Below are 24387 nucleotides of genomic sequence, written 5' to 3'. Positions count from 1 at the left end.
AGATAGCTACGTAGCCGAGAGCTTAGCTCTCTATCGAATACAATCTTGTTACCTTGGCCTGTCCGATCGTGCTCCCGAGCTTAAGACTACCCTCCGGGGTCGAGCCCCTTACACTTACTATCTTATTCACGTAGTAGTTTCTTTGCTATATCTACTACTTTATATAGATAAGGAGCAAATTCTTATAAGTCTAAGTTAAGAATATATTATATAATAGTTTGCTCTTTATTATTATTATTATTATTATTATTCTAGTTTAACGTCCTTTTTCAGCCCGAAGGGCTATATAAGACGTGTAGGGTTTTTAGGCCTACAAGTATGTAACGGGCTAGGTAGCCCGCTACAGTACAGATAGCGGTGGCTATCTTATGTATCAACTACGCAACGATATCAGCAGCTCTGATATCTTGTGCCAGCCTTTTTGGCGCGGTGGGCGCGTTGTAGTTGCGTGCGCAGTCTAATAGGACTCGACCCGTTACAAAGTATCTAAGTAGGTTGTTTCTAGCTACGATATTTAGAATTAATTTAGTTTGCTCTTTAGACTTAGTTAGCTTTTAGTAATTTAGCTATATTATAGGTTAAAAGGTAATTCCTTAAAGCTGCTAAAAGATCTACTAATAATAGACGTTGTAGGCTACTATAGCGCGTTGAATGCTCTTAAACAAGTTTATATAATAGGCTTAAATAGCTAGAATAAGCCTATCTTCTTACTAAGTTAATATTACGTTTTATTATTAAGGCATTATCTTTCGTACGTGAAGTTCGTGATGCTAAGAAAAAGTAGCACACTTAGTGATGTGGCCCGCTTGGTGACGGAATACGTTAATAGTTATTAATTATATTTTAATCTTATCTTTAGGAAACTTAATAACTACAACGTTGCGCTATATAACATCTATAATATAAATAAAAAGGGCTTCCTACTGAGGTCTACTATAAGGTTAAAATAGGTGTTTTCTAAGTAACTTTAGGACTAAAAAATAATTACTACCACTATCTAAGATAGTAATAGAGAGTAGATAATGGCTTTAGTATATGTTTATACTGATAGAAGCGCTATAGATCCTTACGTTATCTATCAAGGCAAGGTTAGACTTTATAATAGCTAAGTACGCAACCTAGAGGTTAGAAAACACTAAGTTTTTTTCTCTATAAGTCTATCTAGATAAAGTAATTATAACCTAGGCTTAGCTTAGCTTAAATAGGTTTTGAATTGTTAAACAAAGGCAAAAGCTAAACGCGATTACTAGATACTTATCCTTAATAGCTATAGTAGCTACATCTTACCTAAATTTATTAAATATTGTTACTGTTATTAAATAATACTTTTAATATTTCTACCTTACGCTACTTATACTCTATAGCCTCTTAGTATAGTATTATATAGGCTGCTATTAGTAGCGTACTCTAAAGAGCTATTAGAGTTTATACGCTATAGCTAAGCACTACTCTAAATATAGAAAAGCAATTTCCTTTGCCTATTTTAGGTAGCATATACATCTACCTTTACTACTAGTAATATTTTAAGTAGTTTTATAGCTACTAAGCTCTATCTCTATAATCCTAAAGTTATACTTAAATAGTTTAAAACTACTATATTATAACAAGATAATAACTTAAAAAGTAGAGAGGTAAGAGATAGAGATAGCTAGCGTACGCTGTTAAGATTATTTAACGTTGTAGTACTAGATAGGTTAACAGCTATAGCTAAAGAGCTCTACTAGGCTCTATATTCTCTATAGGTTAACAATAAGCTTCTTTATGTTAAGATTAATAAACTTTATAGTAAAATCGCTACTAAAAAACAAAGGCTAAAGCATAATAAAGTTCTTAACCTTTAATGACACTAAAAGTACTAAAGTCTAGTAGTAGTGTGGAGCCCTTAGGCGGTATAGGAAGCTTAAGCGCGTTAGGCTATACAACACTAAGATGAAGAGGTAAAAAACTCTAAAAAAAAAAAGAGAAAAGAGATATAAGAAGCTACTACTTAGTATAGAAAATAAATAGCTATAGAGGTAAAATAAGCGTAGGAAATTGCAAAAGTTGCCTATAAGAAGGAATAGAAGGCTAAGGCTATATAACTTACTACCGCGCGCGCCTAAAAAGAATAAAATTAGCTTGCTATAATAATAAAAAAATCTTGTAATAAGTAAAGTATACCTAAACAAAAAGCTTTATCGTCGCAGAATACAAAAATAGCAAAACGTCGTCGTATGGTGGGCTGCGAGAGTGGTGATAGAGTTGCACAGCCGCCCGCCAAGCCCTCCACCAAAACCACCACCCGCGGCCGCAATATAAAGTTACTAGCGAAATATATATAGACGGAAATATATATTACTACTTACTTAATACTCCACTAGAAAATCTCGTGATAATAGCTTTTGTATAGGGCTCTATAGCCTCATCGTTGGTGGAGCACCAATTTTGGTGGGGTGTTGCATCCGCTGAACAGTTGCAAGCACTGACCACCTACAGTAGCGTCACCTTACTGCGGGGAAGCACATTCGTAGCTGAAGTCTAGTTTTACATCTATGAACAAGCTTAACCGAAAAAATTTAGTTTTTTGGAATTCTTTTGTTTGACATACTAGGACCCAGTGGCTCATTGTTTGTTCGTGCACCCTAGCAGAGGCGAGAGTGGCCGCGGCTCCCAGGATGGCTACCGAACTCATCTCAACCCCTGGCTTCAGCGATCTTCCCAACGAGCTGGTCATGAACATCATCGAGTGCATGCCCATCGAGGCTCCCAAGGACATATGCAATTTCAGCCTGACCAGCCGGCGCATGCACATGTTGGCACTCGACCACCTATACAACCATGTTCTAGTGTCATGCCCCTGGCCACTCGTACGAACTCTCCTTAATGACCCGGAGCTCGCAGCGCGCGTCCACCAGGTGACATGGAAGCCAGACACTGATGAGGACTACAGCAGCCAAAACCAGAAGATGCTTTCCAGCCTGTTGAAGTCTTTCAAACCAGTAGGGCTGAAGCGGTGGTCAAGTAAGAAACAGGAACCAGCCGTGACGTGGCGGCACCACGAGTTTATGAATTTCTTCCTCATGTCCACGCCCATCGTCGCCACGCTTGTCATCAAGGACACGCATGGGTGGAGAGACAACGTCTACTGGTTCGGCGGCAACGTCAGCGAAACAGGCAAGCTGCAACACCTGCGGAGCGTCCACATCCACGGGCCCCTCTGCATGGAGCAAACCGCACACTTGTTCCTGCTGCCTTCGCTGCGTGACATCACGCTGATTGATCTGGTTCAGCTGGAGCGCCGCACCCGTGACTATGTCGAATGGGAAAAAACAATTCCGCTGCAGACGGTGCTTGGGCCGCACATGGTGTCGCATGTCCAAAACATTACCCTCAAGCGCGCGTCTGTCGAGACGCAAACACTGGCGTATTTCACGCAAGCATGCAAAGACCTCAAGAGCTTCGCGTACGAACACGACGTCCACAACGACCTCCGCAACTTGCACTCGCCTAATCTGCTCGCCAAAATGCAGACTCTCGCCTCGGCCTTGACGCGCAACCGCGCATCGCTGGAGCGCCTGTCCATCCGTGGTGACCACCAAATGCTGCTTCAGAAGCACGTTCTACAGGTTGCTCGGCTGGCATCCGGAATGTCGGTTCTGCGCTCGCTGGACATGGGCTTGGTGACGCATGACGACGACCCAGAACGCTGTACACCAGACTTTGTCATGGAGCTTGTGCGGCTACTCCCGCCGACGCTCGAGGAGCTCACCATCGAAATGGACTGGCAGGAGCACTGGGGCTCAAAGGGGTGGGAGGGCCCGACTGATATGCTGCGCTACTTTGCTGACATTGCGCCTGAGAAGCTGCAGTCGCTCAGGAGAGTGGCCGTTGTGGATTGGCCGCCGAAACTGGGTTGTTTTCCTCCAGACTTCGCTGTCCTGTACCAGTGTTTTGCAGAACACGGTGTTCATTTCGCATCAATTCCGGCAAATATCGAAGGGCCTGATCCGTTGCAGATGTCCGACTGTATCGAGCCTGGGTGGGTCTTTGTAATGGCTACCGATGTAGAGTGGCATTACTAAAGCATGCGTATGACTGAACTTGTTTCTTGGAGAGATGGTCGCTTTGTGCCGTATGGATTGTGAGAATGTTTGTCCCCATTACTCCAGTTTTACCTTCGGTCTGGAAAAGTTCGTTTTTTTGCAGCACCAATCATGCCAAGTAACGTTTCGGGCACATCTTTGAATGATTCTTTCTCTGTTTCTTTATGTCGCCAATGCATCACTAACCGCAACTAGATAGAGTCTTGTTGAGATCTACTTTTTTTTCTCTCTCTTGACACTTACACCAACTACCACGTCTCTTGTCGGTATCTCCCAGCCTTTTCTATTCCAGCGAGATACGCTTCTGCTCCTTCTCTATCCATTTTCCCGTGTTCTTGGAAGCCTTCGATGAGAGCTTCGCGTACTGCTTGGGGCATTTTGCCCGAAGAACCACAAACGTACAAGATACCAGATTTTTGGTAGAGATGCGAGAAGACGAGGGCTGATTGCTGGCGAATGAGGTCTTGGACATAAACTTTCTGTCGCTGTAACTGTGTTAGTGGTAACGTGAGGGCAAGTAGAGAGGAGGGAGAGGCTGTAGCTCACCTGGTCTCTAGAAAAAGCTACAAAAACCTCTAGAGGAACGCCATCAGACCGCAACTGTGCCCACTCGTCTTTGAAGAAGTAGTCTGATTCTGCATTTCGACAGCCAAAGAATAACAAGTCCTTTACCATCTCTTGCTCTTGCACGTGTCCATTCTGTGCTTGCTTCAATTGCTCCCGCCAGATCATACGTTGGTATATCAAAGACCGCATTGGCGCGACACCGGTCCCAGGTCCAATCATGACAACTGGGTTTTCCATCTCTTCCTTGCTCACGCCAAGCCCCCCCTGAGAAAGCGTGACCGTAATCTCCTGGCCAGGGGTGAAGGAAGCAATGTATCTTGTCGCAACACCCTGTCGAATTCTTTTAATAACTGTTTTATACTTGACGATCGCAATCAATAGCTCAATCTGGGTTTTTCCCTCTAACTCGGCACTCGGATTCATCGCGCTTGCAATACTGAACTGTCTTCCCCGTAGTGTAGGAATGATACTACAAACACGCTGCCAAGGGATCTTGACAGACTCGAACTCTTGCAGGACTTCTAGGATGCTGCGGCGTGGGCGTGTCGTGTAGTCGTAGAGCTCGTCAATGTACTGGGGATCTGTAAATTCGAGGAGACGTGCCTTGTGGAATTCATCGGTAGTATAGTGAGCAAGCTGGGCGAAGAAGGAGCGGCGGGGGATAGAAATTATGTCGAGATGATTGGTGAGAAGTTGACGTAGGGTTATTGTGACGCTGGTATCCAAGTTGCGGACAGGAAGATTCGAAGATGATGATATGGATGGCGAGGATGGGGTGAAGCGCAGGGGAACGTCAGCGACGGATGTCCAATTCATGCACTCCAAGAACTGCGAGACATCCGAGGGGAAGTTCTTGGGATATATGGTGAGGACGTCGCCGGGTTGATAGGAATGGACTTGAGGAATTTCAAACTTGAGGTGCCGGACATCTTGCCAGTGGGTTGTTGGAGTAACACGTTCATTGCTTGTTATCGTTGCCGTCAGACCGCCGGGTATTTCAAGGAGATCTGGTGGAGGGACGTCTGGCGCACCGTCACTAGCTTCAGGCTTGGACGAAGCTGTGGAAGTTTTGTCTGCAACTTCAAGGAGCCATTTTGGGTCTAGTAGAACATGATCCGGTATTGGTTCGACATCATCAGGAAGAGGATATGCTTCCAGGAGGTGTTGGCGAAGTTTGGTAGACCAAGGGAGGAACGAGCCGTCGATGCTGGAGAAGTCAGACAAGACTTCTAGTTGGTGCAGTGATGGAGACAATGGACGCCACACGACGAAGGGGGGAAATGATTGCCTACCCCTCTGGATGCTGTTCATCGGATTCACCACGATCACATATTGGCTGGGCCCCCAGCTGGACGAGGCGGTTATAGAGTTTGCGATGGGCCCAGTTGTACTTTGGATACGAGGTGTCGCCGAGTCCGAAAGACGCAAAGCGCATGTGCTGCAGACAGGGTGCGCGCAGGCGAGCGCTTCTGATGGCCCTCCAGAACTTTTGGCTGTTTGGCGGCAGGTCGCCCTGGCCGGTGGTGGAGATTGCGATCAAAACAACATGATGCTGCACTAGTTGTTTCTACTCGCGTCAACAGGGCTCCCGGTGCAGGTCGTGTCGGCTCCGCGCCGCAAACATACAAGGCTGATGGCGTTCAGCTCGGCAACGTCTGTGTCGAAGCGCAGGCGCTCGGCGATTCTGCCCATCTCCTCAGCCACATCCTGTGCGTTGCCCGTCTCCGAGCCATAGACGACCAGGGCGCGGCGTGTGTGGTGCTGCAGGGCGGCGGCCATGTTGTAGGATTGCGGTGAGGCTAGCTGCAAAGAGAGAGGCTCGTCGAGAAGATGAAATTGGACGGCACGCGCCCCGGACCCGGCGCATGAAGAAGCGGTGCACTAGCGGCCACGTCAACGGTAGTCGGGTCTTTTTGCTGCTATCGGCTTCTAGCGGCGGTGGGGCGCTGGGTGACTTTTGATGGGCCGTTGACGTTGTGCTGTGGCGCAAACGGGGGGGGGGGAGGGGGAGAGGGAGGGGGAGCTGGGGTGTGGCGCCAGCTATTAGCTAAGCAGCGCACCGCCGCAGCGCGCAGCCAGCAGACGCAGCCACAGACGCAGCCACGCGCAGCCACACGCAGCCACACGCAGCCACACCACACACAGCCAGAGCGAGGCGCGCGCCTGCCTTGCCAGTGCCCGCAGGCGTCGGCGGGCGGTGGGCAGGCGTCAGTCGCGCCTTCCCGTCCCGTGGCTGCCCCCTTCACAGCGAGGTCAGCAACTGCATGATGCAGCTAGTCAGTCGCCCCTTCGCTGCGCGCGCACAGGGCTGCTGCTTCCTTCGGTGAGTGGGCCCTTTGCTGTGTGCAGGGGCCGCTTCTGTTGCCGCTTTGGGCCAAGCCCCCATGGCCGCGCTCTTCAAAATAATCTGCCCGCTCCAACCCTGCTCCCTTTCTCCCCCATCAAGTCAAACAACAGAGACAATCCAAGCACCCCATCAACCCAAACCTCTCTCAACCTTCCCCGGGCTCGTAGCTACCCACTCCACACCCCCCTCGTCAACAGTTCCACCAGCAGGCGGTTCGACAAGTCCCATCAACACTTCAATCAATCCACTACTGTTCAAGGTTACCTTGGCCGGTTTACCAGGACGACAAGTTTCCTCAACCACGCTACACGTTCGATCCTCCACTCGTGTTCATCAACCCGCAAAACTTCAGTAAAAATGTCCGCACCTGTCGACAGTGTCACCGCCCAGATGGCCACCACCTCCCTCACCGACAACACCGCTCCCGCAGCCACTACCACCACGACGGAGAGCACCGGCGCCCAGCAGCCCACCGCAGCCGAGGACGAGGCTGTGCGTGCGAGCGCCGCCGAGGGCAGGCGACTTTACATTGGAAACCTCGCATATGCGACCACCGAGGGGGAGTTGAAGGACTTCTTCAAGGACTACTTGGTGTATGTGGGCCCCGTCTTCTCCGCATGACGCCATGGCCTCGAGCTAACACGTTGCACAGCGAGTCCACGACCATCCCCACCAACCCGCGTACCTCGCGCCCCGTCGGCTACGCCTTTGTTGCCCTCTCGACGCCGTCTGAGGCCGAGCGTGCCATTGCCGAGCTCAACGGCAAGGCCATCCTCGACCGCAAGGTCTCGATCCAGCTTGCCCGCACCCCCGAGGCTCACGCCGAGGGTGCTGGCAGCGGTGCCGAGGGCAACACTGGCGAGGCTCGTCGCCGTACTTCCACCCGTGGACGTGGCCGCGGTCGTGGCCGTGGCGGCCGTGCTGGACGCGGAGGACGTGCTGTAAGTAGCCGTGTAAGAATGACGTACTAGTGCACACTGGCTAATCATGCTGCTCAAGAAGACCGACGCCGAGGGTGCCGAGCACGTCGAGCCCTCCACCGAGGCTCCTGCCGAGTCCACTCCCACAAATGTACCCGGCCAAGTTGCCCCCCTGACCGAGACTACGAACGAAGCACTCACAGCAAAGAAGGGCGCCGACAAGGCAGAGAAGGCTGCTGCTCCTCGCGAGCGCAAGCAGCGTGGTCCCCCCGAGGATGGCGTTCCCTCCAAGACCAAGGTCATGGTTGCCAACCTGCCTTACGACCTGAAGGAGGACAGGGTATGTGCTGTTGGTCCCGATACCGGTTTTCTACTAACATAAACCCCCCACCAGCTTCTTGAGATCTTCAAGGACTACTCTCCTACCCAAGCCAAGATCGCTCTCCGCCCCATTCCCCGCTTCATGGTCAAGAAGCTCCAGGCCCGTGGTGAACCCCGCAAGGGCCGTGGTTTCGGTTTCGTCACTCTCGGCTCTGAGGAGCTCCAGCAGAAGGCATGCGCTGAGATGAACGGCAAGGAGATTGAGGGCCGTGAGATCGCCGTTAAGGTCGCGATTGACTCGCCAGGAAAGGAGGACGATGCGCCTGACGCGCCTGCCGACGGCGAGGCTCCTCTGACCGAGGCGGCTGCCACCAACGAGAAGGCGGAGAAGGCTGTCGAGAACCCTCCGGCTACGACTACACCTGCTGCTTAGGTGGCTGCAGCTGCCTAGATGCGTGCTTTTTCCCAGCGGGCGCGCATTTGACGCTACATTACGCTGTGGATCTGTGTATGGAAGATTTCTGGCCTATTGACATCTAGCATTTATCCTGATAGAGATATATAGGCCGGGGCCTTTAGCATCTTAGTTCGTTCGAGTTATCTGGTTATATCCGCAAAAAAGTGGGAATTCGGAGTTCATCACGGCAATGATGTTTATGGTGGACGATGTCGGGTTCATTACGGTTACGGAAAAAACTTTGAGTTAGCTAGTCCGAGCCATGAGACATGGAATCAATGAATAAAGAAACGAAATATGCCTTTTGACGCCCGAATGGCGTCTCTATGGCTAATGATTTAGTAATTTTACGATATTGGTCAATTTTGGTCTTGTTCTTCTTCGTTTTGATTTTGTTCTTGTTGGTGAAGCGGTTCATCTAGTACATGATACTGTTTCTTTTTTTTACATACATGGCAGTGGTATCGAGCATTCATTCGGCTTTATTTATGTGGTGGCCCCCTCCAAAAATGCCACCTGTCTATACTTTTATGCTGTTGAATGTGCAAGGTCAATCAATGTCTGGAAAGGGTAAGGCGGGTATGAGACGTGTACATGGCTAAATGGATAGACAAAATGGTATGTGTGGAAACCCCGAGATGACCAAACATTCTAGGGGGCAGTGACTGCAACGAGAGGAAAAGGGCAGCGAGAAAAAAAACACGTAATACCAGGCACTAAAGCAGGGTTCTTTCAGATTGCGTTTACGTGGTGGTAGCGGGTGGTGATGGTGGTGGTGGTATCATGATTCCCATGTGTACGCGCAGATCCAACAACAATGTCATGGGCGGAAACATGCAAGGGAAATGCTATGCGAAACGCCAGCGTATGCAATTTGGAAGGGGTGGTTCGTCGAGAGACGCTAATGGCCGTGCGAGTGGGCGTGGCCTATTTGTGTCACGAGGGGCAGTAGCATGCCAAGCATGACAATGGCGATGTCGGTCTTGGACATGCGCGTGCTGCCCATGTAGGCGTCCATGTAGCCGTTTGCTGTTGGGTCGTCATGTGCATGGGTTGAGCTTGTTGCCTCGGCCATGGAGTGCATCGCCACGTATCTGAGTCACACGGTGTGTTAGCAGTGGGAAAGGCTTAACGTGTGTGTGTGGATCCACTTACAGAAACGTCCCTCCTGAGAAACACAGGACCCAGCCCGTTGCCCATGTGAGCCCTTCATCGCCTCCTAGATGGTTGCGCCCAAACATGTGTACAATGACCCAGGTAGCCAGGGCACCAGCAGGGGCGGCTAAACTGAAGAAGGCGAGGTGAGTCCGTGCCTTGCGCTTAGAGAGTCCCTGCTTGAGGAGCACAGAGGTAAGGCCAAACGCAGCAGGCGCCTTGTGGAGCATGATAGCGAAGAAGATGACCAATGACAGAGTTGTCGACTCGGCCGTGGACGAAGCGCCCAGGGCAATTCCGTCGGCGCACGCATGAACCACGAGACCAATTGTGGCTGCTGGAGTCTTTTTCGAGGGCTGCGGGGGAAGACCGGGCGTTGCTAGAGGCGTGACAGCCGCGCTCTGCATGCCCATTCCGTTCACACTCAACGACGAAGAATTATGGGGCCCACGCGCCAAGTTGGACAAGGAAATGTGCATGGGCTGGTAATCTGGCTTTGTAGAGGCCAGGGCTTCTGGCAGATGTTCAACCAGGAACATGAGGATATAGCCCAGGATCAGCGCAACTCCAATGTACGCATGTGGGCTGGGCCTGTCGTTGTGGCCAACCTCAGCATGGCCGTGCTTTTCCTCTTCGTCTTCCGGTGCGTGGACGCGAGTGTGTCCCTCCTTGTGGCCTTCTGTCGAGTCGTCGTCTCCTCCCTTTTGCGGGTGTGGGTCTTCGGCGGGCGTCTCTGCCTCCTTGGTGTGCTTTATCTTGTTCATCTGCACTTCAATGGCAGTCTTGTCGTTGCTCATGTCCACGCCAGCGGGTGCTCTGGCTACTCTTGCGCCAAATGCTTCCCTCTCCGCCGCGTCTGCTCGCTTCCACGTTGGGAACTCGGGTGCATCGGCCAAGTCTCGGTGTAGATTCCTTGCCGGTACAACGGAAGAGTGGGCGACACTGCGCACACTGCGCGAGCGTGAGTGCGCATGCATCTTGGCTCCTGAGCTGTACATGGTCTCGATGCCCTCGGGTATGATGACGATCAGCGACGTCCCCACCAGCACGCCGGTGCCAAGAAGGGTGAGGATGCGCAGCTGGCGCGTGGAGAGGTTGAAGGAGAGCGGGAGGATGCCGGCAAGGAAGGAGCTGGTGCTGGTGTTAGCATCGCAATTGTGCCATTCTGTCTTTGCGTATACGCACGCAATGCCCATGACGGTGCTCAGTGCGAGCAGCATAAACAGCCCGTCCCACATGTTGACGTCGTGCGAAGTGTCGTCCCCCTAAACGGGCGGGAGTGAAGAAACGATGCGCCTGCGATACAAAACGAAAAAGAAAAAGAAGACCTTGCCAGCGCCTCAAGCAATGCTATCCATGCCCTCGAGCAATCGGGCGGCGCAGGAGAGGGGATGTTGTGTGTGGGCGGTGTGCGAGGTTGTTGAGAATGTTGCGGCGGCTTCCTGAGCCTTGGTCCCAGCATGTCCAAACGCCAGTCTGCACGGGGCAGGGGGGGCGAGGGCATGGCGTAGGGCTGAGCTAAACACGTCTCCCGGCGCGCTAGTGCTTCCCTCCCTCACCTTGCGCGCAACCCGCCCGAGCTACTCCCACTCGCATTCGCAAAAAGACCGGTACCCACGTCGCAAGGCCGTTTGGCGTCTGTTTAGCGCAGCTGAGCTGATTACCTACCCGTGTGACTCCAAAACAACCATCCCAGACAATGGCGCTTGATCTCGACGACTGTAAGTGCTTTGCGCAAACGCCTTCTTCACGCGACAGAAGCCTGCACATCCTGTACATATCCTGTGCTGACGTGCTGTAGGGGTCACAAACTCAAACGAGTGCTTTCACATCAATCTCTACCGCACCGCCAACGATGACGGCCCCGAGCGCATCCTCGACGACTCGTTCAACCCGAGCTACACATATACCGTCATCGAGGAGAATGAGACCATCGCGGGGTACAAGAACCCCAGCATCGAGCTGGACTTCCGGGCCAATGATATGAAGCCCACGTTGAAGATCTCCTTCGACCAGGAACTCGACCTCAAGAAGATCTCCCCAGACCTGAACCAGGTCAACCTGTCGCCAGAGCTGTTCCGCGAGTACCTCCCAGAATCCATCGACGACGTTGCTGGCGCGACCTCTGCCGACTGGAAGCCGCCTGGCGAACTCGCAAAGTCCTTCACTCTGTACGGAAAGCAGTACGAGATATGGAGGGCCCCCATGTCCGATGCCGACGCGCGGCGCATTTGGATCAACATGAGGATCTTGGCACTGCTGTTTATCGAAGGCGCAACAACAGAGGGTTTGGACGATGATGAGACTCTCGATCGGTGGACGCTGTACTTGTTGTATGAGGTGGCGCCTCTGGAAGACAAAGCACTCTCGCCTTACACGCTCGCTGGTTTCGCTACAACCTATCGCTCTTGGATCTTTCCCACATTTGAGATTGCGCGCGCGACAAAGCAGTTGCCGTCGCCTGCTGAAAGCACTAGTGGCGAGCCTGCCAAGTACACGCCACCCCGTCTACATCAGGACCCTGAAACCTTTCTCTTTACCGACAAGCTCGATCTCCTCCAAACACCATCAAGAGAACGCATCTCGCAATTCCTCGTGCTTCCTCCATACCAGGGCCAATCACTCGGAAGCCAGCTATACGACACTATTTTCCACGACTTGGTAACCAAGCCCTTCATCTACGAGATCCCCGTGGAAGATCCCAGCGAGGCGTTCGATGCCATGCGGGATTACAGTGACATTACCTATCTGCGCACTTTACCCGCCTTCCAGGAGTTGTCGGTTGCTTCAACTCTCCCGTCAGAATCATTGAGAAAAGATTCGCCCATCCCGCGAGACCAGATTCTTGGAAACGGCAAAGACCTCGAAGAACTCCGAAAAGAAACCAAGATTGTGAGCAGACAGTTCTACAGAATGGTCGAACTGCATTTACTCTCAACCATTCCTCCAAACCACCGCAGTCGGGCTCGAATAACACGGAAGGAGAGATCGAGCAATGAAAACGACCGAAGATACTACTTTTGGCGTCTTGCCCTGAAGCACCGTATTTACAGTCAGAATGCCGATGCGTTGGATCAGATGGAAGATACTGCGGAGCGCGTTGAGAAGCTCGAGTCGGCAGTCGACAGTCAGCAGGAAGAGTTTGAGGAACGGCTAGAGGGGCTGGAAAAGCGCCAAAGCCTAGCAGCCGATGAGACAGCCGCTCCGCCAGCTGGCGCGAGGAGCAAGAGGAAACGAGCGGTGATTGATGATGACGAGGACGACGAGTGGGAGGATATTGAAGAAGTTTCTGTGGCCAGCTCCAAGAGGAAGAGGTCGTAAAAGTGGGATATTAAGGTTTGGAAGAATTTGAACGGTGGCTTAGTAATTTCTGGCAATTTGAGTGATCCCGAAACCATGTACAACGGGCCGGCCGTATTGGTAGCTTAGGCAGTATACCCATTGATGTTACTCTTAGCCAAACATGGCAGACCATTTCCAGTCCGGCGATTGCAAGCTAATCTCCGCGCGGGGCAGCCTACCCCACGCCCAAATTTTGGGAGACTGAACATTCACCCAAACAACATTCAACTTTGGATATTCACGGACACAATCCCCACTTTTGAGGCTTCTTGATCTCACCTTCACAATGACAGACCGGCAATTCAACCTAACCGTCCTCATATCGGGCAACGGATCCAACCTGCAAGCCCTCATCGACGCATGTGCAACGGGCGCGCTGCCAAACACGCGCATAACACACGTCATATCAAAGTAGGAAGATTGCTCCTTTGGACGAAAAAAAGAGCCCGGCTGACACGCACGCACAGCCGCAAAGCAGCATACGGGCTTGAACGCGCAGCCAAAGCCTCAATACCAACAACATACCACAACCTGGTGCCGTACAAGAAAAAGCACCCGGACGCCATTGACGAGGCGCGCTCGCAATACGACGCCGACCTCGCCAATATTATCCTCGAGTCGAAGCCGCGCCCGGACCTCATTGTGTGCGCAGGCTGGATGCACATTGTAACCCCGTCATTCCTGTCTCCCATTGCAGCCGCAAACATCAAAATCATAAACCTGCACCCTGCGCTGCCAGGCGAGTTTGCAGGCGCGGGCGCGATTGAGCGCGCGTGGAAGGCGGGCAAGGAAGAAGGGCTCAAGAGAACGGGCGTCATGATTCACGAGGTGGTTGCCGAGGTGGATGCCGGCGAGCCTGTGTTGACCAGGGAGGTGGAGCTGAGAGAGGGCGAGAGCCTCGAGGCGCTCGAGGACCGCATTCATGCTGTGGAGCATGGCGCGATTGTCGAGGGGACGAAGATGACGTTGGAGAAGATTGCGCGAGCGAGTTGAGGTGTGAGAGGTAGGGATACAGCGTGTATGCGAGTATGATATCCAATAAAAGTGCATGTGAAGATGTTGAGTTTTGTTCTGTGTTTGATGTAGTACTGTGCAAAGATGGGTGTAGCGATTCATGCGATCTTGGAATTAAATGTGTGGTCCCCGACTCGTCACTCCATGTTTCTGCATTGTTGTGTTCCTCCAAAAAGGCTATTCCATCGGTATATACATGTACGTCCTATGTAGTCGTACTAGATTCAATATAATCGTTTACATAATCTACAATGCATGCTTTCATAAGATCCCTATTGAGTGGATGCTACCCATAAGACCCTCTCGAGACTTGAAGCCGACTTCTCGATTTCTTTCTCCGACCAGATACTGCTTGACCTTTGCATTTATCTTTGGAGCGTCTACTGCTGTCCCGCTCACTATGATATGAGTCTCATGTGCCAGGACGAAGCATACTTGCCATAGTAGCGTTGAGATTGATTAATCCAGATCATCTAGTTACGAGTGAATCAAGCTATCATGTGACTTCTTCCCCAGTCGCTGATTATGCACTCAACGCTCATGTAGAAAATGTCGTGTGGTCAAGCATACATGTTTATTATAGCAAAATATTTAAATAAAAATATGCGTAGAGAAAGTATACTACAGTTTGTATTCACTACGATTCACTCACCGAACGATTGAGTTCCCAACTGCTTCGTGTATTGGATCAGACAGGTCAACTCCCATAGTGCTAAAGCTGCTTTACATTTCCTGTCTGTGGTAATTCGAACTCTTCATTTTCAGCGATACAAATGCTTCAGCTTGAGTCAGCCCGTTGAGCCAAACACTCTAAAATCCATGCTTTAACAGCGGTACCAATAAAATGCACATGAAAATAAACGGACCGTTCATGGAAACGCTTCACATAACAGCGAGACGAGCCACAGCTTACACATGTGTAAGTAAGAAGTGGTAATATCAGAACAGGATGTAGTTTTACGTATCTAGATTCCTATACCTTGTCCAGCGATATGAACAGTACTTGAGCCCCTGGAAAACGAGCTAAACAGCAGTAGCTTCAAGTGTGAAAAAAAAACTTTACAACAATATAGACGGCTCGTTCTTATGCATATATCAAAGGATTCATGGTTCTCGTCCAGAATACAGAATGCTATAGCCGCAGTTCCTTGAGTCTTAAGAGCCTTGGGTGTCTTACAAGCGGACTGTTCACATGTTGGAGGACTCACTCTCCAACAAGGAATTTTTCCAGGAGATTTGTATGAAAAGGCCCTTCTCGATCGATTCAAGTATTGAAATGTTCCAGCCGTGTTGAATGGTTGGGCTCACCCACAGAAATCAGTGAAATGGCACTTTGTAGGCATATTTTGTATGGAATTACTGAAACACTGACGCTATGTTTACATTGGGAAATGTAGAATGGGGGTTGGATTTTGGACTCAAGTGTTTGGGCAGTATTTCTTTGAGTAGGGAACATTCAGGTCATATAATGTATACGAGAGATTACAATAGCTGCTGCGAAGACTGACGGCATTGTACAGTTCTACGTCTGTGTCTGTGCCATGTTGACAGGCATAGTAGGCGTGTTTTTCGGCATTTACAAGTGAGTTGCTACGGTGATTTGAGCGGTATACAATTCTGCACTGGACTAGAGAATTGTGAACCGTGCAGTGGCACGTGAACGCATAGTCACTATCGTGAGACGATGACAGCCGAGGACAAGTAAATGTACATCTATATATGTACGTAAAAGATTATTTAGATTTTGGCTTAAACAAGTTTCAGCGATCAAGGTAAAAGGCCTGGACCCCCCGAGAGATAGGTCACGCGACCAAAAACACGGATAGGGTTTGTAAGATGAAACAAGTAGACAACGCTATAATGGAGCAAGGGCCATATATTCGACCACATTGGAGACAAAGCCAGGACTAGCGTCAGAAGATAAAAAGGATATGTCGGAAGAAGCCCCGTGGTAGGGTCCGAATATCTTCGACAAATGCACGTGGGCTTGTTTCAAATGTTGGTGGGGATGGGCGTGCTAAAGGGAAACTGGAGAACCTTGCACGTTTGCTGATACAGCTTGAGTTGATTACGTACATGGTTTGTAGAGGGGTTGAGAAAATAAGTAAAACAGAAACTGGGCTACTACTATCAGTCCTGGGGCTCCTTCATCACATGGCCTAGGCAAAGTTTGGATAACAAGGTTGAATCACTTGATCAATCCTAAACCACATGACAAGATTCAAAGTCATCGCTGGAAGACTTGATCATGTGCTTATCAACATATATTATTTGTACATGATTTACAAAAAGTCATGACACGCTGGGTTCAAGCAGCCTTTGTTCGTAGTTGAACGCCATGCCAGCTCTTGATCTCATCCTTGAGCACCTCGTTGACCATCTTGTGCTGCTTGATGACGGTCAAGCCTTTGAACTTGGGAGATTCTATTTCAATCGCGTACATTGAACCACACCCTCCGCTGATGTCTTGGACCTATGCAAAGCATGTTAGCAATGGCCCCATGCATGCTAAGAAACCCCCTCTCGTTCGGTTCGGCATGCCGAAGTCATTGTCCCATAGGCGAGAGCCTGGTTCTTCAGAAGGCATGCCGTAGGCCTTCGGATCGTGTCTGCAAGGCTTATATGACGTGCAGATTTACAGCGCAGTTATCGGTGGCGCGAGCGGTGTCATCAATGCGAGGCGCTCGCATCTCCGCATCTGTGCAACATCCCGAGACGATAAGGTGGGGAAATCAGTGCATACCTCTAGCTTGAGGGGCTCTAGTTCCGACTTTATTTTGTTGAAGACGTGTAACTCAGCCTCGTTGAGGTAATCCGGCGCTTGTGGTGTGGTGCTGGCTGACTGCGAATACGCCTGTGTGCGTGGTGTGCAGGATAGTGGCTGTCGCCATGGGCCAGGCCGCAGGGCTGGGATATGCTGGGGCTTCTGTATCGGGGTGGCAAATGCTGTGGGGAGACACGAAGCCGGGCGCCAGCATGGTGTTGCAGTCGCGAGCCCACGACGGAGGAGTGCCCTGGATGGTGCCATTGTTGCGGGGTTGGGGGTCTGGGGAAAGGGCGTCAGACGCTGTTTGGTACGAGTGCGAGGTGCATCAATCGTCACTGTGGAGTGATAGGCCTAGGCGATGACTGCGTGATGATTGATGCAACAATGCGTTGTTGCTTAGCAATTTGTGAACTTCACACATCGCGAACATCGTCATTGGCCCGAGCGCCAAGCGCCAAGTCACATGTCATGATGACTAACGCGTGCTCGTCTGCCACTGCTGTGCGCGCGACAGTTCCACAGGGCAGACAGTATTCACACCTCACCGGCTTCAGCAGGACGGCCTTGCGTACGGACCGCACAGGGCTACCGGTGTCGACGGAAGCCTTTCGCCCCCATGTCGGCACAAAGTGGCAATATACCAAGCTGCATGCTTATCCAAGCCCGTTTGGTGGCACATCGGCGGAGGGGCAGGCCGATGGAGGGTGAGAAGAGGGGCTCCTAGGCGGATGCCATGTCCAAAGTACCTCCAAGTACCTCTGCGCGCCGGCAATTGCTGCGAGACACTGACACTGATAACAAATGGCATTAGCAAGCGCAATTTCCAAACTCTGCCACCTTGCACACTGCTCCACCGGGCGCCCTCGCCATTCATTACTCTGACCGGTCAAGGCCGTCTCCACCCCCCTCGCCTCCGCTCTGGCTCTGTCGTGATGGCGGAGTGCATATCACAACACCATTAGCACCCGCCCGCCAGCACTCGAATACCGAGAGAGTGTGTGTGGGCACAGAGCGTCAACCGAGCGACAGGCGTGGGCCCCTCCTTTCCACTCCCACTCCCACAGGACGGGCGGGCGAGATCGTTCGGACCCTGATCAGCGCTGTGCAGGTTGCCAGACAAACTTTCACATGTCAAGGATGGGGTTGCTATCGCATGCAACCATCTGGCCTCCCCCCCTCCCACATGTACTCGTACACGCAAGAGATGGCACACGAGGCCGGGCGGGCCAATGGACGGCGCCGTGGCAAGCCAGGCGCTGCGCGAACGCCACTTTATAGGCTGAGGAGGCCGCAATTGTTGAGGATTTCGTTGGACCACTAGGCCATGGACGTCGCCCGTCGTTATTTCGGACCAAGAGGCGGCTTTCGGATGGACACGACGAGCGAGTGCTGCAGGACATGACGCAAGGCCCGCTGCTCCTGGTCTGTATCATGCCATCATGCCATGGCCATGGCCATTGCCATTGCGCCATCACGCCATCCAACGTCGACGGGCCTCGACACAATGTTTCTGCGCCACAACACTCGTGTTCGGGCTGAGCCACTGGTTGCTGGGGGCCCGGCGCTCCAAGATTGGACATTCCTGTTTGGTGCTGGTGCTCGCGGCTGCCTCCGTGCTGGGCAATATAATGCCTACTATCGTCTTAAACCATATCCAAATTAGGCGACATACCACCCGCCAATCACACGCGCCCCGCCCGGCGCTTGCCAGCATGCTAGAGTGCCCGTTGCACAAACTTCAATCTGGCAAATTCGGAATACCGCCTGTTGAGCCAAGTAGGCCGAGTCTGCTAGTATACGCCGTTACATGTTGATGGAATAGACGTCTTGTTGTACCACAGTAGGCTGCCTGCTAACCAGTTCGTGCCAGTCGTAATTTGCACACCGGCTCAAGCAATATACACATCAGGATGAATACTGCGACGCGGAGACGCTGGCTTGACAAAACGCAAACAATGCAGTGCTACAAACAAGCGGCGTCAGGCCACTCGTCTTTTGTCTTCGCACACCGTTCAGCAAGCAGATCAAGATGCGTAGCCTCGTCTTGATCAGCGCTGTGCAAGCCCTCCTGCTACACCTAGCGGCGGCGATACCATACCCTTACGCTAGCGAAGACGCGACGACTCCGCCAGCGACGCTCATTGCGCTCTCTGGAACCCTACCCACATCGACTGTTGCCACACCAGACTCGACGTCTCTCAACATTCCAGTCACGGCCGTACCAGACGCGGGCGATGACGACAACGACAACAGTGACGAGAACGATGATGACGGCAACGCCATAAGCCGATCCAAGAGGCCGCACAAGGAGCCTATCCCCATCTTCACCAAGCAATGTCAATGTCAGCTGGCCACGGCCAGGTACCCGTGTTGGGCCACGGATTCCCTGCAGGTAAGTGAAGCGACACCGGGGCGTAATGTAGAAACCGGAAAAGAAGAGCCAAAAAAACAACGCCGAGAAAGATAGAGAGCAGCAAGACCCTGACACTGTTCCCCAGCGATGCTATTTTGAGGAAAACTTCTCCTATGCCTGCTACATGCAAGCTGCAGGTGGCTGTCCCAAGCCGACTCGACCTGTAAGCCCCTCCCTTTGTCTTATCATAACTCAGGTTAATATTGACACTTTCTTGCCCCAGTGCAGTAAGCTCTTTAAGCCTACACCTCGACCGGGCCCCAATCCCTGCGAACTAGCTCCCAATCCACATGTGACATCTGCTCCGCCCTTTCCCACGCTGACTGGCTCTCCAAATGTCACTCTGACTACTAGTCTGCCGCTTGTACTGGTACCCACTAGTAACCACACGCTCACCACCTTGGCTCTATCCGGCACGAGGTAAGAGCAAAAAAGTGAAGCAAGGGGCGGGTGGAGAAACAGGGAATCAACAGGAAAGAAAGAGGAAAGGAAACGGGTCATGTGAAAGGGAAGAGAAAAAGATACCGTGTCGTACTACGTACATACACAGGCAACATAGCCGTGACTCGCGGGGAGAAGCTAAGCCCAATCAAAGCGGGCAAACTGAGGGGGAAGGAGGAGATGGTCTATTTTATTTTTTTTTGACTTTTTCCATTCCAAGCTGGGTAGTTAACCATGTTGGATAGAGTGAAATGCAAAAACAGAAAAGACTCCCCCAGTTTCTCGGCAGTTATGTCTATTCTATACCGCGGAGTTTTTCTTGTTAGAAGTTTGTTCGTGTGTGTGTGTGTAAGTAAGCAAGCCCCGTGATGTCCTGGGGGGGAGTTTCTTTTTTTTCTTTTCTTCCAAGTCAGTTCAGTTAGCTAGTTCAGTTCAGTTCAGTTGAGTTGAGTTCAACTGAATTCACAGAGTTAGTCCGTCTGATTGACCGACCGACCGACTGACCGACCGACTGGCTTGCACATGACCTTGAAGCAGCGGGAAAAAAGAAAGAAAGAAACAAGTGTCACAGTGTATGCTCATCTGCACCCTTTTTTTTGTTACCTTTCAACAATGTACTTACAAAGACAAAGGGAGAAAAAAAAAGGAAGAAAAAAAGGGCTTTGTCGCATGCATGCCAGCCCATTCCAGTCAGTCAGTCTACCTTGTTCGGGCTATGGCTCCCAACCAACTGCACACAGCGGGAGAGAAAAAAAAACAAGTGTCATGCTCACATCGCCTTAGCTTCCGCCAAGCTCAGAAGCAGCGTTGTCTAGAACCTTTTTTTTGTGTGTGTATGCCGGCGGCTGGGTCACGCGGAGGAGCTTCAGGCATGGCCTCCCTCTCAACCCCCTCCTATTCCTCCCGCTGCCCCCCCCCCCAACCCGCTGCCGCCCACAATATACCCGGGGACGCGATCCTGACTCTCCGAGGAAATGAGGAGGGGGAGGTGGGAACGGCTGGAGAGATAGTGTAGAGAGAGGGGGAAGGGGGGACACACACACATGCATGGTGGCTTGGAGGTTGGGAAAAGGCGACCAGGGCGAAAGTCCAAAGCAATACTACTACACACTCCACACTCTCCACCTCTCCACCACTCCACCTCCACCTCCACTCACCTCCTTGCCATAGCTAATGTACTGTAACTGTAAATGTATATGTATGCGCAGGGGGCGGGCAGGCGCAACAACAACAACAACAACAAAAGGCCGCTTGTATAGATCCATAATTTAGCGTAGGCAACAAGAAAAAAAACGAGAGAGAGAGAGTGTAAGTATGTGTGTAGCACGAGACCAGGGCGTAGGGAAGAGTTTTGTTAGTGTATTGTAGAGATACGAGAGAGGAAAAGAGAAAGAAAAAGGGCAAGTTAATAGGACATGTTGATGAAGGGGGAGGGGGGGGGGTAGGAGTAAGGGCCCCACTCTCAACAGTTCGAGTTTTGCTGATAGTAGTGTTGCCCATAAGTTAGTCAAGCCGTGCGGGGCCGCTGCGGTGCGTGCTTCAGTCACTGCCGCCGTGTTGTAGTTGTAGTCGTTTGTCGTTGTCTCCAGGTGGGAATAGGCTAGGTGCAGGGTAGAGAATGGAGTGCAGGAGTGGCAGTTTCATAAGAGTCATGTTGGGGCGGATTTAGTAACATGAGAGTGTGGAGAATGGAGAAGCGCGTCGTCGGGTGGGTCAAGGCGTACAAGTGGTTTCAGGTGGGTCAATGCCCATTGTCGGAGTACACCAACAGACAGCGCCTCATTGCGAACTTGCTAAGTTATGCTAAACCTTTGGCGTGTGTGTGTGTGTGTGTTTACGTGCAAGGTATAGGCAGGTTGCTAACTTTAGCTAGTAAGGATACATCCTTCACTAGACCCTTAAAAAAAACCCTGGCTTTTCAGAGACAATCTAAGCCGCAGGGTCCGTAGATCGAAAGAGTAAAAAAGAAAAGAAAACAGATCCAAAAGAATAGCGATGCGACCGCAACCAGCGTACAGGTCGAGAATTCCTAATCGTATTCAGACCATACTGGAGCGCGGATAGAGAGAAAGTCCGACCTAGACCACTCAAACTGACCGCCCGTAGAAACACCCAATGGTCCGTAACGATATCCACTGGGAAGGGGGGGGGTGTCGAGTGCATGCTACCGCCGTCATGTCCGCACGTTTTTGCCGCGAACATGCAGTTCGACAAGGGATCTGCGCGCGAAATCCGGAAGCACCTACGCTGACTCGGCTTTACACACCCAAGTCCGCCCGAAATCAGTGTTTCCGAATAAATAATATCATAGGAAAAAAATAGAGCTCCAGTATTTCGTGCAGCAGCGCGCCTCGACGACTCGGTAAACAAGCTCATCCGCCCTCTAAGGACATGGTCTGCGCAATCTCCTAGGCATGAACGGCGCACTTCGGAGTCATCTCCAGCGACACCAAGGCCCTTTGGTATGAGGCTCTGTGGACCCTGTCTTTGTTGTTTTTGTAGCCGCCAATGCCCCCCCCCACCCACTACACTTTGTGGCTGACATGGCTCCATGGTAAGGGCACGGAGGCAGAGGCGGTGGGAAATGAGAGCCGAGCGGGCTGGTTGGCTAGTTGTTGGGAATTCGCCGCTCCGCTGGTAAGCCACATAGACACGGCTGCGGCTCTACAACGGCGGTATTGGCGATACAGCGTCTTGGAGATAACGTGGGGGGGCGGCTTCCATTGGCGGGTCGCGTGTGTGTGTCGCTGGAGTGGTTCTTTGCCACTGTTGGGGGAGGGCTGCGCTCAGTGCAAAATTTTCGTCGTGATGGTTGCATTTGTGTGTCATGGAATGGCGGACGGAGGATTGACGCTGGTGCTAAGAATACGACGGGCAGCCTCATGCACTAGGCCCGATGGCGGCTAGCGCGGCCCAGGCGCTGCCCCTCTTTGTCGCTTAGGCCCTGTCGCGCACTCGGCAACCCTATTGCGGGGCAAGTTGCCCTTTTGGTATCTTGTCTGTGCGCGTTTGCGACAATGGGCGAACCCACAACCGCCGAACACCTAAGTAGATACAATGTCAGCCTATCCTGTCGCGAACGCCTGGGAGGCATCTATCGCCATGATATCAGGTATGCTGTGCGCTACACTCATGTTGGTCAGCAAGCCGCCGGCCCCTGGTTCGTTGGGTGAATCCAGAATCCTCCCGCTGCACACGCCACAGCTTGGGCGGGCAAGGCGATGCATGCACCTGTTCCCTTTGCACTGTGGTGTGGGCGCCGCACAGCTGGCTCTCCGCCGTGTGGGTGCAATGTGCCCTTGCTATGGTATTTTGTGTATACGATGTCATGGCAAGGACTAATCTGGCGAGTTTCTCAGTGTGAGCATGCTGACGGTTGCTGAGTGGCGCTCGGGACACGCACCCAAGGCACGGGCTCTGCTACAGCTACAGCTACAGCTACGTACAGCTACAGCTACACAGCTTCGACTTGGACAGCGTGGTACCGCTCACGGCACGCACACGCTGGCATCGAGACGTCTTCCAGAGTGCCCACGACATCTGCCCTCACCGACCCTCATGCACACATGTGCGTGTACATCGGTGTGCACATCGGTGAGGCCCTGCAGTCGAACATCACGCACGATACACGATACTCCTACTACCCCGCATTACACGTTATCTGCCCGTTCATCGCCGAGCCATGGCCACACCACCCCAAGCTCATCCCTCTCTCGTGGTGAGGAGGGCGGCAGACCCCTCTTTGGATCCCTGTGTCTCCCTTGCGCTACCTTGATTAGCTGCCACGGCTGAGGCTGTCTGATTTGGGCGTGTCGAGGGCGGGGTGCGTTTGTTGAGAACCAGCCCCATGCCTAGATGCTGCAGGCGTAACGCCTGCGCACGTTATACGCACGCAGCCATTGACAGGCCCGCCACAGGGTGGACATTGATCTTACGGGCGCCATCTGCAACCCGACTTCCATGCGGCAGGGGGAGGTCAACGGAGACGCTGGAGAAGGGCATAGCACACACGCCATGGAAGAGGGGGTGCAACGCGTCCATGGTTCGAATGGGTATCCACACGCGAAACGTGTGGCTGCGGGAGCGGACGGCCAGCCTGTGGCATGTGAGACGCAACGAGGGCTGCTGGCTGCTGGCTGCCATCATCTCACCTGCTGCGTGCGAAGAATAGCCTGACAATGCCGAGACAGCCGTTATCGCTCAATGGGTGACATGCTCCTCGCCCAGTCAGCGGTGCACGTCGCCTCTGGTGCTTTATTTTTTTTTTTGCCTGGCAACCCACCCCCCTCCTTCGAGCAGCCTGCTTACCAAGGGCGTGGCCTGTCATCTGATGCCATGGACAAAACAAATTCTGGTCTTGACCCCATAGGCGAGTGCATTCTAGCCCCCCGTCATGTGGGCATCTGGACGACCGGTAAGTGTTGGTATTCATGTGAATGTGTTACGCAGCATCTATTGGCGTCGGCGCTCGAGAGGCTTATCTATTGCGCGCTGCGAACGGTAACGGTGCTCGGTGACACGGTCAAACTGCACAAAACAGGACAAGGGCTGCTGGACGCTG

At 51.9% G+C, this 24387-nt stretch overlaps 8 protein-coding genes across 8 annotated transcripts; 5 read left to right on the top strand and 3 right to left on the bottom strand.

Annotated features, from left to right (window-relative positions):
• Positions 1-2654: 2654 nt before the first annotated feature.
• SETTUDRAFT_43070 (uncharacterized protein) lies at positions 2655-4061 on the top strand (the record flags this gene model as incomplete). Its single annotated transcript, XM_008030666.1, has 1 exon — positions 2655-4061. One exon carries the CDS (start codon positions 2655-2657, stop codon positions 4059-4061), a length of 1407 nt encoding a protein of 468 aa, XP_008028857.1.
• A 269-nt stretch (positions 4062-4330) lies between these two features.
• SETTUDRAFT_21893 (uncharacterized protein) lies at positions 4331-6428 on the bottom strand (the record flags this gene model as incomplete). The annotated part of the gene is made up of 4 exons (XM_008030532.1): positions 4331-4567; positions 4629-5856; positions 5942-6216; positions 6276-6428. 4 exons carry the CDS (start codon positions 6426-6428, stop codon positions 4331-4333), a joined length of 1893 nt encoding a protein of 630 aa, XP_008028723.1.
• Positions 6429-7129: 701 nt separating this feature from the next.
• On the top strand, positions 7130-9064 carry SETTUDRAFT_164637 (uncharacterized protein). The gene is made up of 4 exons (XM_008030792.1): positions 7130-7589; positions 7649-7937; positions 7999-8256; positions 8311-9064. Exons 1-4 carry the CDS (start codon positions 7354-7356, stop codon positions 8668-8670), a joined length of 1143 nt encoding a protein of 380 aa, XP_008028983.1. The 5' UTR covers positions 7130-7353; the 3' UTR covers positions 8671-9064.
• A 531-nt stretch (positions 9065-9595) lies between these two features.
• On the bottom strand, positions 9596-11087 carry SETTUDRAFT_94045 (uncharacterized protein; the record flags this gene model as incomplete). Its single annotated transcript, XM_008030791.1, has 3 exons — positions 9596-9788; positions 9850-10980; positions 11035-11087. 3 exons carry the CDS (start codon positions 11085-11087, stop codon positions 9596-9598), a joined length of 1377 nt encoding a protein of 458 aa, XP_008028982.1.
• A 412-nt stretch (positions 11088-11499) lies between these two features.
• Positions 11500-13304, top strand: SETTUDRAFT_172892 (uncharacterized protein). The gene is made up of 2 exons (XM_008030790.1): positions 11500-11570; positions 11651-13304. Exons 1-2 carry the CDS (start codon positions 11549-11551, stop codon positions 13168-13170), a joined length of 1542 nt encoding a protein of 513 aa, XP_008028981.1. The 5' UTR covers positions 11500-11548; the 3' UTR covers positions 13171-13304.
• A 173-nt stretch (positions 13305-13477) lies between these two features.
• SETTUDRAFT_139581 (uncharacterized protein) lies at positions 13478-14244 on the top strand (the record flags this gene model as incomplete). Its single annotated transcript, XM_008030789.1, has 2 exons — positions 13478-13602; positions 13659-14244. The coding sequence occupies 2 exons, from the start codon at positions 13478-13480 to the stop codon at positions 14182-14184; spliced, it is 651 nt and encodes a 216-aa protein (XP_008028980.1). The 3' UTR covers positions 14185-14244.
• Positions 14245-16458: 2214 nt separating this feature from the next.
• Positions 16459-17233, bottom strand: SETTUDRAFT_43065 (uncharacterized protein; the record flags this gene model as incomplete). The annotated part of the gene is made up of 2 exons (XM_008030665.1): positions 16459-16678; positions 16949-17233. 2 exons carry the CDS (start codon positions 17231-17233, stop codon positions 16514-16516), a joined length of 450 nt encoding a protein of 149 aa, XP_008028856.1. The 3' UTR covers positions 16459-16513.
• A 1432-nt stretch (positions 17234-18665) lies between these two features.
• SETTUDRAFT_164633 (uncharacterized protein) lies at positions 18666-20099 on the top strand. The gene is made up of 3 exons (XM_008030788.1): positions 18666-19364; positions 19471-19548; positions 19609-20099. The coding sequence occupies exons 1-3, from the start codon at positions 19002-19004 to the stop codon at positions 19807-19809; spliced, it is 642 nt and encodes a 213-aa protein (XP_008028979.1). The 5' UTR covers positions 18666-19001; the 3' UTR covers positions 19810-20099.
• The last annotated feature ends 4288 nt before the right edge of the window (positions 20100-24387 follow it).

Source organism: Exserohilum turcica, assembly GCF_000359705.1.
Source record: "Exserohilum turcica Et28A unplaced genomic scaffold SETTUscaffold_5, whole genome shotgun sequence".
Classification (NCBI taxonomy): domain Eukaryota; kingdom Fungi; phylum Ascomycota; class Dothideomycetes; order Pleosporales; family Pleosporaceae; genus Exserohilum; species Exserohilum turcicum.
This window is presented reverse-complemented; position numbering and strand designations above follow the sequence as displayed.

Excerpts from the sequence above, each read along its gene's own strand:
- SETTUDRAFT_164633 (XM_008030788.1), top strand. The coding sequence starts at position 19,002 with ATGCGTAGCCTCGTCTTGATCAGCGCTGTGCAAGCCCTCCTGCTACAC. Across the intron at positions 19,365-19,470 it reads GGGCCACGGATTCCCTGCAG|CGATGCTATTTTGAGGAAAA; the intron begins GTAAGTGAAGCG and ends ACTGTTCCCCAG. Across the intron at positions 19,549-19,608 it reads GTCCCAAGCCGACTCGACCT|TGCAGTAAGCTCTTTAAGCC; the intron begins GTAAGCCCCTCC and ends TTCTTGCCCCAG.
- SETTUDRAFT_172892 (XM_008030790.1), top strand. The coding sequence starts at position 11,549 with ATGGCGCTTGATCTCGACGACT. Across the intron at positions 11,571-11,650 it reads GGCGCTTGATCTCGACGACT|GGGTCACAAACTCAAACGAG; the intron begins GTAAGTGCTTTG and ends GACGTGCTGTAG.
- SETTUDRAFT_164637 (XM_008030792.1), top strand. The coding sequence starts at position 7,354 with ATGTCCGCACCTGTCGACAGTGTCACCGCCCAGATGGCCACCACCTCC. Across the intron at positions 7,938-7,998 it reads CTGGACGCGGAGGACGTGCT|ACCGACGCCGAGGGTGCCGA; the intron begins GTAAGTAGCCGT and ends CTGCTCAAGAAG. Across the intron at positions 8,257-8,310 it reads ACGACCTGAAGGAGGACAGG|CTTCTTGAGATCTTCAAGGA; the intron begins GTATGTGCTGTT and ends ACCCCCCACCAG.